A 13,028-nucleotide genomic window follows, 5' to 3' on the forward strand; every position below is an offset into this window, starting at 1 on the left:
TTACCCCCTTATTAATGCTTTTATTTTCTATAATTATATATAATAATTATAATAATAGAAGAAAGAAAAAGAAAGGAAAGCTTTTAATTTTATTTTTGTTGTTTTTAATGGAGGAATAGTGAGGATGGAGATAATGAGGACATGAATAGAAAAGAAAGCGACGAGACCGTGACCTGAAAGGGAAATTGTGGAGCTGTCCACATCCGTGCTAGCCTCTCCTCCATTATTGAAAAAGCTGCTCTGCAAAACGTTTCAGTTCAAACCATGAAACCCTAGCTACATCTCTCATCAGTCATCACAACTCACAAGGCGTCAAGGCTGCTTCTGGAGAAGACTAGGGTTTCAGAGTCACACCATTCAAAAGCTGTCAGACTCATACCCCAAAAGTGGAATCGTGGAAAATTGGAAAAAGCAGCACTTTAAAAAAGAAAGATATGCAATGATTATAAATTTAAGCACATTAAAATTTTGGTCTATATCTCCAAAAGGCTAGCTTTACTCTAGAGATGATGACTAGGGTTTCGATCGAATCTTCTAGCAAAACATACATGATCTGATAAGATCATGAGACAAGTATTCGTCAGAAATCAACAAAACCCAAGCTAAACAAGAATTAGAGAGATTAATAATTATGTGGAATCCATACCAAGAAAAGAAGAAAGTGAAAAGGGGAAGATGGAGATAAAGAACCACAAAATCTTGTGAACAAATCTAGTTCCATACCTTTTAGAAAGAAATAGATACATATATATATATATATAGTTGTTACTTATGATGAGAGCTAAAACCCCAAAATCCCAAAATCCTCGAAATCATTTATTCTTGGAAAAATGTCCAAAATCTCAGGATGAGAGCTAGCTATGGATAGCTAGTTTAACCTTCCATGGTAGAGAGAAATGACAAGAAGTAGCGAGGAAGGACCATAAATCGTTTATCTTTGAGTGATTACATTACAGATGAGGGGAAAAGTTAAGAACTCAGCATTGACCTTGCAACGATCCCCTGATTAATGAAATGAAATCAAAACAAACAAAACATATAGTTTCATACCCTTTATGATCCATAACTCAGGATTTTGCTGAGATTTGCAGCAGAGATAGAGAGAGATGTATAGTAAGAAGAAGCCATGAAACTCAGGATAGATAGCGCCAAAACAAATGCCTAATATAAATTAAACCATTTTGTTCATATGGCGCTATCCCTCCTGAGCTTTACAGATTCTCCCTTACTCAATGTTCAAATCTCAAAGCCTCCCATATCCAACAAGAAAACCTAAGCAAGGCCGCAGAGGCTGTATAGTGAAGAGAGAGAGAGAGAGAGAGAGAGAGAGAGAGAGAGAGAGAGAGAGAGAGAGAGAGCTCTCATCACTTGGTGGGTGTGGTTAGAAAAGTGAGCAAAGGGGGTGTATTTATAGGAGGGAGAAGGGACCTGTGGGGCACAGAGACTCAGAGGGTTTTCCTTCTATTGGAACATGAAAAACCTTAGACTAAGTAAAACCATTGGAGTTTGTTGTGTGGAGGGACGGTTTATTTTACTTTATAACTACGATTATTACTAATTATTTTATTTCTTTATTTCTTTTTGGGTATGAAACTTTGAACTCGACACTGCTTAATTGTTTATTGTTTCTTTATACACTGCCGACTATGATACCCATCCTCAATCGACGGACGTGGGTGGACTGAGGTTCTCGTACAATGTACGTACATACGAATTAACCTTTGTTTTCTCCACTATTGCAAACTTTCCCCAACCTAAACTTCAATTTTTTTGGCGAAGACCTAGCTAGTGTCATTGCATATATATAGTCTTGTTTATAATTTCAACAAGAGTATTCGACTCACAAGGAAAGATCTCACCTCTATTAAAGAAATGACATATTATATCATCAATTAAGATAATACAAATAGTTTTATTTTTTACAAAATCAGCCCATAAATGCATACATTGTAACAAAGAAGGAAAATAATTTGAGAACCCCATCATGTAATTTTAGTTGATTTCAGAAAAATCATCACATATTCCCCCTTTACAAAAAAAATAATAATAAAATTTGTACTTTTAAGGAGTATATGATGACCTTTTTGACCTACTAATAATAAATTCATTTGTGAAAGAATATTAACACAATATCTTCTTTTTATAAAGAGCGATAATATTTTATTGATAAGAGGAACATAAACAAGTATAAAGCCACTTTGTTATCAAATATGAATAAAATTCTCCAATGACCAAACACAACAACAAGTTGAATTGATATGGAGCAAATTACGCACAACCCACAAACAAATTAAAAATCTCTTATTCAACAACCAAAAGCACGGCTACTCAAACCTACAATACAAATCAGTTGTGCAACTGCAGAAACGGGAAATCCATATCGAAAGCTAAAAATCAAAACAGAAATAAAACTAACAAAAGACGACAAACTCCTAAAGAGTTCGTGAAAATTATTAGACAAACAAACTCAAAATCAGGATCACCGCTCCACATTTTCTTGGGCAATCCAAAGAGAGCTATGACGCCATACCGACTAAACCGAAATCCAATGTAACTCGACAACTTCCCTTCATTGCAGCTCCAAACCCATGTTGAAGGGTGACAATTAGTGCCAAATTCGTGTGTACATGGACCAAAAGACGACGACTATCATGTCAATGACATTGTTTTCACGGCTTTTGCTTTCACACCACAAAACAAAATAACAAAGCGAAAAAAAAGGAAAATTAGAGAGAAAGAGAACAGAGGAGAGGAGGAGAGGAGAGGGAGGAAGGTCGTCGGCCCCTTTGGGAGCGGCGACTAGGGTTTCTTTTCTTAGAGTTTTCTTAGAAAAATCACTTCAACATCAACTAAATGTTGCCAACTGTATTTTTCTTTTTTCTTTCTTTTTTCAAATCAAGTAATTTATTTATTTAAACTTTTCATCTTCTTCATTGTACCCATTTGGCTGCCCTAATCTTTCTAACACCTCTGCCTCCAGAAAGAAACCAGGCCTTTGATTCAACAAACCCAACTCTGCAAATCAACTAATCAAGAAAACCCAAATGGCTATTTTACTAGCTATCTAGATAATCCAAATTGATCCTTCAGATTCTTGATGAGGCTTGGAATTGGCAAGAGAAGGTTTTGATTATGAACCGAAAAGGGAAATAAGAATTAACAAGTATTTCTTTGAATTGGTGATGGTTGGAGACGTGGCAGCCGGTGCGCCGCCGGTGTTGCTGATTCTGCAGTGATGGAGTTGGGACAGGAGGAGGAGGAAGAGGAAGGACATGCGAATAGAGTAAACTTATTATTTTCCTAAAAAGAAAAAGGCAAAACTCTTTTTTTTTTCAAAATTAATTAATAAAAACATTTAATAATCTTATCCGACATGTCTTTTCCAAATAAACTGCCACATAATATGATTAGTTAATGTGGTCAGTTAAGTCTTAATTACCCCTCAACTTGTGAATGGGTCAACCATTGTATCAATTGGTCAGACAAGTTGTGAGAAAAAATTTTACTTTTGGGAACCCCCGATTATTTAATCGTCAAAAGTAATCATCATGAGTTAATAATCCCAATTAGAGTCTAATTAAGTCGGCCACATAAATTATGACTTTTCCATTCTCCTTTGCATTGCAGTATCGCACTCAGAACTACCAAAATGAATGACTAAACGACCCGTTTTTCCATATCCAGCAATTACCTCAAGTTTAAGTGCTTTCAACACTTTATTTTATTGACATTTTTTTCTTCTTCTGTTTTTTAAATTCTGATCCACCGCCATGATTATGAGAAGACTTTTTTCAATACTTAGATTCTGGTTTTCTCCTTTTTTTACCCTTTTTTTTTCTCTCTCAATAGTGGTAATATTACAACCTAAACTTTATTGCTACTAGAAGGAATAAAAAAATATTATATTTGGTGGAGTTTGTTACCTTGAAAAGCCTATATGAAGAAAGATTTTTATGAAACCGAGATAATATTATTTTGCTTTTTTCAATCAATAATACTATGATACGCGTGTTAACACTTCTATATAGACAAAAAAGCAACACAATCAGGAACAATAGAGATCCGATTACAAATTGTGTCAAAAAGAAAATGTAAATGTAATTGATTTTATATAATTATATGTATATCTCTTAAATACGTGGCTACTTCTCGTCCCGTAATTCTCTAAAATTTGTATTGACATTCACTATGTGTTTATCTCTTAAATATGCGAGCACTCTTAAATATGTAATGACCTAGATTAACTAGTTAGCATGAAGTGTGGAATGAATTTGGACATCCAAAATTTAAATTTTCGAACTTATTAATTTATGGATAGTTTGTACAGAATTCATGCTCTATATTCTGATAAAGTTATCAATATCGATAATAAAACTGCACAACTAACTGGACAAGAAGCGATTATTTTGTACGAATTAAATTTTCTTAGCAAGTCAATGTTGGTTGCTTATTTTCTTAGCTTGATAAAATAACACAAATAAATCAAGTTAATCATCAACGAAATCTAACTCATTGAAAAATAACTTTTTCTCACCGAGTAATAGTTTTAGATTCGAAGCCATATGACACATGTGTTAGAAAACTCTCCCCCTACCTAACTTTGGGAAAGGAAAAAAAAAAAAAACACTAATGGCAAGCAAAAGTTGCTTACTTTTCACAACTTGTTCCTCCCATCCAAGTCACCCCAGAGAAAGGAAAGGGCAACAAATCTTTAGATATATGGACGTCCATTTGAAAAGTCTTGGTTGGGGTAAATTAAAATTGCACTATTTTCAAGACATGTACTAAAAATTGGTTTTACTGCAAGTGGGGCCAGTTTATTCTATGCCTCTATGCAACTCTGTTCTCTCTGGCTCTATGGGACGTCTCGTTACTTGCACCCACCAGGCCACCACTATCAAAAAAAACTTATAGGGATAGCACGGAACAACGCAATAATACGTATAAAAAAAATAATCGTAAGTGCTATTGTGATATTGATCAAGAATAGTAAAAAATGTTATTTCTGTTACATAAGAATTTCTTAAGCGTCCTAATATATTTTACCTGTTTATCAATGTCGATTTGGGGTACGGTCAGTTCACCAGGAGGATTGCCCTCCCGATTTGAAGTTTGCAAAATGCTTACTTATAACAGAAATAACATTATTTTATTATTTTTAACTAATAATATAGTGATACGTGAAAAAATTATTTTAAATATCATAACTTATTGACTGAAAATGACAAAAAGTATTATCCCGCTAGACGAGTATCTCTCCCACTACCGTCCACACCCACCACACTGCATAAAACAATCCCTACTGATTTTGGTTTGGTTTGGTTTAGTTTAGAGAGAGTAGGAGATGGTAATTGGTAAGGAGACCCACCCACCGGCTCTATTTGTTCTTCTCTCTAGGGTGCATGTAGTAGCCCTACATGCTTTCTAAGTACTCTCAGGCTCACATACCCATGCCTTTTTCTTTTTTCTTCTCAAAATTTACTTTTTTGTTTCCTCAATAGTTTCTATTTATTTTTTACTTTTCAACTTTCTGGACTCTGCTGCCCAAAACGACACGAATGCCCTAGTGCAGTCTGAGACCTGCAATCAATTATAAACCTGAAATTTCTCCATTGGGAGAAACAAAAATCTGGGTATTTTGGTAATTAGGGCTTTTGTTTACAATGACTATAAAGCTGCTGCTCTCCTTCTTTATGTGCCACAGTCTGATTGACCACTGTGCCAAAAAGGTAATAAAAATCCATCATCATCTCTTTCGGTTTTATTCACTCAAATTGAACTCTCCATTTAGTGCTCCAGGGAAAGGCTTTGGTGAAACAATTTAATGATCACGTGACCAATAATATATATGTTAAGATTCACATGCAAATTAATAAAATGTTATGTACCTTTTAGTAGCTACCACTATGCCCTACAACTAACTAATACATTCAATTTAACGTTTCTTAATTTAATTTGTAAATTCAGCGTTCTTATTTTTGACTAATTACAAATTACAACGTAAACAAATGATAATACATATTACTTTAATTATTTAACAATAACAAAATAATACTATCCCGATTTCACACAATTTTTTTTCTAGCAAATGACACAAGTCATTATAATAATGAATCTCTATCCACCCATATCAGCATCTCAGTTGGTTCCAGGAATTGGATTTGAAACTTGACCTTTTGACAAATGGAAGCACACACACTTCTCGATTGGTTGAAATGTCAATATTTATATTAGTAAATCTTGATCATTACATATGGAAGGATGAACTAATAATGAAATTAGAAGATTTAAAATGGGTGGCTAGGCTGAAGGTTGGCTGGAGGCAGGACTTTTATTTGGAAGCCGCAGAAGGAGCAGCAGACACGGGTGAATTTTAGATCATCAGCTGGCATTATATTCTCATAACTTCTAAAGGTGTTTTGACCAATTTAACTTTAGTCGGCAAGCCCTCCCCATTTGTATTTGTGTGCCTGTGTCACATCAAACCTTATTATATATTCTCATTTTTATATATTATTTCCACGTGTAGGTCACGGGGTTCATCCCTAATATGCCCCCCTCCCTCTGTTGCAGCATATACCCACTGACAATTTGATTTTACGACCCAAAATATATAATTTTTGTTTTAAAATTTTATACAAGCCGATTAATAATTGAAATTTCAATTTAGTTTGTTGCATTAACCATGGGTCTCGCTCACAAAAAATTAAAATACAAATTAAAATACTATTAGCTCTAAAATTTGACTCATTCAATGGATTAAGATGGTAAATAATTTTGCTCTAAACATTTGAATCATCTCTACCTAAATATTGTAGAATAATCATGAGAAAAGCAACCATAGGACCATATGGCTTCACGACGTTGAGTTCGAATTCTCTGTTAATATAAAGAGAAATACAACTAAATTAAGAATTAAATGGTACGAAAGATCATGGCTTATATTGATAAGAACAATGTTAACTAGTGGCTTAGTGCACTATTTATTTGTCAAGAAATTAGACAAGATAAGCCTTGTTTTGATGAACTTTGGGTTGAGTTGGGTCAAGCGGAGTGGAGGGGTCCGCCCCGACAATTTCTTCATATATTTGCTCACCCACTCGAATACATGAAGCGGTTGATCCGGATCAGGCGCCGGGTCCCCCACCTCTATACCCTCAAATTCATGTGGTTGGGGCCTTCTTGGGGAAGGGTGGGTGGTGGGGGTCCTTTCTGTAATGCCCCCATGCAATTCAAGAGTTAAACAATTGATAGTCAACTCCTATTTATATTATATTATATTATTTTCATTTGGGTTTTCTCAAAGGTACCTTCCAATTTTCGAACTTGTGAATAATTCTTTGATTATGCAAATCCCAATGAATGATGGAAATAAAATCTCTTTTGATGGCGTTATTTGACCACTTTTTCCCATGATTAGAGTGCCGTCATTCTTGAAATGGATCTTTAGTTTTGTCACTAAGATCTTTGGACGACATATTTAAAATAAGAGATTTAGATTTTAATAACAACATTCAACAATAAACCGTGTTCTGAGAGTAAGAGGTTTATATTTTAATAACAAGGTTAAAAATAAACCATGTTGATTGCTAGCCGACAACACAAAGGCTTCCCATAGCAAAATAAATTAAATCTGTGCCGACTTGGAAATCCTACTCCTACACATTTTTATTATGGAAATTGAAAGCAACTTAAGAAGTAATCACAAAAGTCTCTTTAAATTGTGCAATGCATATAATCTCAATTCTTTTTCTTCTATTTTCTAGGATCGATCCTGTGGGTTGAGAGCTCGTAGCGGGCACGACACAACTGTCATAAAAATTTACACTCTCATTCTTGCAATTTTTACCAGTTACAAGCCAACCCAATTGATGTTTTTTTTTCTTCTCTTTTTGGCCAATCACCCAAATCATTAAAAAAAGAAAAAAAGAAGAAGAAATGGTAAAACCCTCTATAGTGACTGAAGGTTCATCAAATAGTATTAGGGCGTGATGTCCGGACCGTTGGCCTGAACAATTCTAAAACCTAGACGAATGCATGCGTACGTACATACGTCAATTGATTGTGACTGGACGTACGTATTGGAGGAGGTACCTACAGTTGACACGTGTCACTGAGAGACGAGGTAGGGCTTAGTTAAGTCATTATGTGACATGCAATATCTTATCTATAGTTTCTTTCCTTTGCCAATCACCCTCGAAATCCAAGCTTGGCAAAAACAGGCGACCCATCTATCACCTTGCTTTGCTTGTATATGTTTTTCCTCTGCAAAGGCTAGACATGGACATATTGTGGCAGCCCCTCTTTCGGGCCCTCTTTTGCGCTTCCCATGTTGTTTCAACTTTCAACTTTTCATTTCACTTGTCTTCTTCTTGTTGGCTCATACTACGAAGCTCACACCTAACTTTATATACTTGGTTTTGCGGTTGTATACTCCAAATTCTATCACCAAGTTTAATTCTATCGCAATCTTCAAAGTTATACAAATTTGAGTTGAATTCTGTCATACACTTGAGTACGTATGAACTTAAATTTGTATAATTTTGAAGATCGAAGGTTTAGAAAGTTGTAAAATTTGACCCATTTGGATGTCATTTCTCAGCCCAAGTAAACTTTTCTGGTTGAATTTAAGGTTAAGACTATGCGTCCTGTGATGGGCAAATTTTTAAGGTTTGAAGTGGAGGGCAAACGGGTAGGTATGCTGCATAATTTGATTTGATAAGAGAATCCAGGACCACCAGATATACAGTGGATTCTTGATTCCTTCTCACCACATATATATAATATGAGCTATCTAGAGACTATAGTGAACATGTTTTACCTCTCACATCTGCAGCTTTATAATGTTTGTGATTAGATTGGGTAGTGGGTACTTGCATTAGGGTTTTGATCCCCAAGATAATAACGTGACATTGTCACTATTCATTGAAGATATGTGAATCTTTCATTGGTTGGATTGTTCACTTTGAGATGGGATATGTCGGGGGTTGCATCCATTGAATGGATTATGCCTTGTACCCCACTAAGTTCTAGTGCAAACCTTTTTATTTATTTTAAATATCAGCAATATTAAAAAAGAGGAGATTCAAACACATGATCTCGGATGCAGAAATAAGATAGTTGCTCTTAACGACTTGAGTTACAAATCCATTTGCAATCCCAATGTCTCTTACGAGACATGCTCTTGTTCAATTCATGTGATGTGAGTTGTGTCTGAGCATGTTGGTCATTTTAAATGGGCTTCTTTTTTGGGTCTGGATTTTAACAGCAAAGCTGAGGGTGAAAGAACCTGGTCTGGAAGGCGCATTGGCATAGCTTCAATGGACAGCCCATCTACATGTCCTTAGAGTGGTTGCTAGTTGGGTTTAAGTCTGGAGCACTCTATTGGGCCTAAACCAACTCAACAATTTAAAATTCTACATGTATGTTTGTTGATGAAGAAACAGCAAACTAACAAAACTGTATCATGTTCGTTTAGTTTCGAAAGTATCTAGTGCTTCACACAGGAAAAAGAAAAAGAAAAAAGAAGACAAAGCACAAGTTGAAAAGAAAAAGCAAAATTTAGGAGAAGATATGCCAAATACTTGGCTGAGAGAAAAGGAAAATGGGCTTTTCTTATTTATGCCCATTAAAACCAAATAACAAAAAAAAGTTATAGCTTAGCAAGCAATATGAATGGCCACTGACTCACTGAGTCATTGACATTCCCAAGCAATGGCTTCGCTCTGTCTGAACTCGTGGCCCCTGTCTCCACCTTCCCAACCCCCCAAACTCTCAGAGGCTCCTTCTCCTTCTTCTAGTTCTCTCAACATTAATAGTTATTATGGCAGCAAAGGAGAAGCCTCAAAGCCCATAGTTGTTAGTGGAAACCCACCCACCTTTGTTTCTGCTCCTGGTCGCCGAATTGTCGCTGGTTCGTATTCTTTGTATTTCCTTTTCTATGTTTTTTGTATAAACATTTATTAGTTTGTGGAAGAGAAAAAAAACCGTATTTTTGCGTTTTCTCTTCTTCTTTGTTGTTTATTTAACTGTTGCTGTTGCATTTGAATTTAGATTTTAGCAGTTGGGTTGTCACTATTTGTTTAAACTGTTGCATTGAAGTTGAATTCATGTTCAGTTTTGTGATTGGATTTGCAAATTCGAAGTGAAGAATGCATTGAAATTTCCATGATCGTTCAGTTTCCATATAAATTTCATGCTATAAGGGAGGTTTTGTCATTCACATATGGTCAATCCTAGCTAATTAAAGTACCAGTTCCTGCCAATGACCCGTGGAAAAGGGCCTTGACTTGCAGACTAGAGGTCTCATATTCGAATCCCCATGGCATCTTATCTGTGTGTGAAAGAAATCCCTTTCCTCTGTAGTTTAGACCATGGCTTGTACTAAAAATATATATTATATATATACCACTTCCTTGTTCCTGCTGAAAACTCCTCTGTAATGACTGTAATTTTGGTGCATTTCCTTATGAGGTTGTAGGCTCACCAGTTTAGCTTTTTTTATTTATCTATAAATGTTTATGCCTTTGTGTGGCATAAATATATACAGTTGGGGATCTGCATGGAGACCTTGACCAAACAAGATGTGCACTTGAGATGGCTGGTGTGCTGAGTCCTGATGGTCAGGACTTATGGACTGGTGGAGAAACGGTATACCTTTAATTGACTTAGTTCAGGGTAGTTAAGGTTCTTGCAGTTGTCTTCACTAGGCACAAAGTTGGTCTTTCTGTTGTGAAACTACCAACTTTTGAAGAACATGAGGATAAATCTGTTTCCTTTGTGACATAGGTATTGATTCAGCTTGGGGATATACTTGATCGAGGTGAAGATGAAATAGCCATTTTGTCCTTGCTCCGATCCTTGGATATACAGGCAAAAGATGAAGGTGGAGCAGTTTTTCAGGTTTGTGTGGCAATTGGAACATCTGCATTGTTGGAAAAAGTTATCAGATGCTTTAATTACTAGATTTTTCATAGGTGATTTGATGTTTGAGGAATGTGTTTAGGCAATTGTGAGACACTGGTTTCATATAGGTTGGTTTGCAAGATGACAATGCACCAAACTGTGCATTAATTATTAGATTATTTTTGTCCAAATATGAGAATCCTATACGTAGATCGTTTCCGAATCAAATTTTGTTGATCCTGCTCTTTGTAATGTTATAGGTCAATGGGAATCATGAGACTATGAATGTGGAAGGGGATTTTAGATACGTGGAAACTGGAGGATTTGATGAGTGTATTGATTTCCTGGAATACTTGGATGACAATAGAGATGACTGGGAAGAAGCTTTTGTTGGCTGGACTGGTGTCTCTAAACAGCTGAAGGAAGACAGGAAAATGCCCCAAAATTATTGGGATCCATGGAATCTAGTGAGGGTACTGAAATCCTCTGTTTCACTTTTTATTCTTTTCCATTTACTATTTTAATGTTACATCTGATAAAGTTTTCCAAATATTAGGACAGAGGCAAAAGGGTGTGATTGCCAGATCAATCCTTCTAAGACCAGGTGGTCCATTGGCATGCGAGTTAGCACGGCATGCTGTTGTTCTGAAGGTTAATGACTGGGTCTTCTGTCATGGTGGTCTTATTCCTAACCATGGTAAAAAGAGTGCCTACAATCTGAACAAATTTGGTTTGCTTGTGTCATTGGCTGTTGAAAGTTTTAGAGAAGAAGCTTTATATATTTCTTGTTTGCATCACCTGATAGGAGTATTGGTCCTTCCGCAGTTGCATATGGCGTAGAGAGGATGAACAGGGAAGTATCTCACTGGATGAGAGGCCTCAGTGACAGTGATGAGTCTGACAACCCTCACTTCCCTTTCATAGCCACCAGGGGCTATGACAGTGTAGTCTGGAACCGCTTATACTCGAGAGATACTTCAGAATTAGATGACTATCACAACAACCAGGCAAGTAGATAGCAATGGTTTGGATCCCCCTTTTCTTATTCTGTTTCTTTGATACTCGGAGTGAAATAATTTGATTAGAATTCAAAAGAACCGCCAGCAGATTTCATTGCTGTGTTGAATATTTGTTTCCCTTAATATTGGATCCAATTGGACATTGTATTGAAAATGGAACAGTCTATTTTCAGAATTTATTATTCACTTTCATATAAATCTATCCTCTTCTTCTAATGAGATTGAGAGTCAAGATTGAGCTTTTGAAATTTAAATCATCTGTCAGATACATTCTATTCTTGAAGAGACGCTACACGCAGTTGGTGCTAAGGCAATGGTGGTGGGGCATACTCCTCAAACTACAGGAGCAAATTGGTATGATCCCAAACCTTCTTTTAGGTAAAATGAAAGGGTTTTCTTAGTCCTCATCTTTTGTAGATTCAGTTCTGAAGTTGTGGATTCTTCCCTGCAGTAAATACAACTGCAGCATATGGCGGATTGATGTAGGTATGTCCAGTGGAGTTCTTAATTCAAGACCAGAGGTAAACTAAATTTATTGCCTAAATCTATTTATACTCTCTTAAAAATCTTAAGTTCAATTGCTTCCATGCATTAATATCAGATGCCGGTTTCTTGAATGCTTAACAGCGACAAAGGTAATCGAATATGTGATTTGACAATGTTTTGCAGGTTCTTGAAATCAAAGACAATAAAGCAAGAGTTATAAGAAGCAAAAAGGATACGTCCAGTGAATCTCAGGTTGTCGATTTTATATAGAGACAAGCAAACTACTTCTTTCTATGGCTCACATTGTTTATACAAAAGAAGATAACTTCAACGACGATAAAGGAGTAACACCATTTTTGACCATCTTAAGAGCAGAAGCAAACAGCGCAGAAAAATAGAGGGAAAAGCAGCCTTTGTATATGATACCCCCACACCAACTTTTTATTCTTGCTCCAAGCGAATTGAATTTGGTTTTACTGTAAGATTAAAAATGAACGATAGCTGCATATATTGTTACTTTAACCAGGGATTTGGAGATGTAATATAGTTATTATTTCCATTGTTAACACATTTACTTTGTTGACTTTATATTGTTAATCACAAGAAGATTTATATATT

At 35.8% G+C, this 13,028-nt stretch overlaps 1 protein-coding gene across 1 annotated transcript; it reads left to right on the top strand.

The window, feature by feature from the left end:
* Window positions 1–9,648: 9,648 nt before the first annotated feature.
* Window positions 9,649–12,980, top strand: LOC117631797 (shewanella-like protein phosphatase 1). The gene is made up of 9 exons (XM_034365100.1): window positions 9,649–9,913; window positions 10,550–10,650; window positions 10,789–10,902; window positions 11,166–11,378; window positions 11,467–11,602; window positions 11,731–11,912; window positions 12,190–12,278; window positions 12,376–12,445; window positions 12,594–12,980. The coding sequence occupies exons 1-9, from the start codon at window positions 9,715–9,717 to the stop codon at window positions 12,678–12,680; spliced, it is 1,191 nt and encodes a 396-aa protein (XP_034220991.1). The 5' UTR covers window positions 9,649–9,714; the 3' UTR covers window positions 12,681–12,980.
* Window positions 12,981–13,028: the final 48 nt, after the last annotated feature.

Source organism: Prunus dulcis, chromosome 6, assembly GCF_902201215.1.
Source record: "Prunus dulcis chromosome 6, ALMONDv2, whole genome shotgun sequence".
NCBI lineage: Eukaryota > Viridiplantae > Streptophyta > Magnoliopsida > Rosales > Rosaceae > Prunus > Prunus dulcis.

Coding starts and splice junctions, on each gene's coding strand:
- LOC117631797 (XM_034365100.1), top strand. CDS start 9,715: ATGGCTTCGCTCTGTCTGAACTCGTGGCCCCTGTCTCCACCTTCCCAA. Junction 9,914..10,549: donor TGGTCGCCGAATTGTCGCTG/GTTCGTATTCTT, acceptor AAATATATACAG/TTGGGGATCTGCATGGAGAC. Junction 11,603..11,730: donor TGGTCTTATTCCTAACCATG/GTAAAAAGAGTG, acceptor GTCCTTCCGCAG/TTGCATATGGCGTAGAGAGG.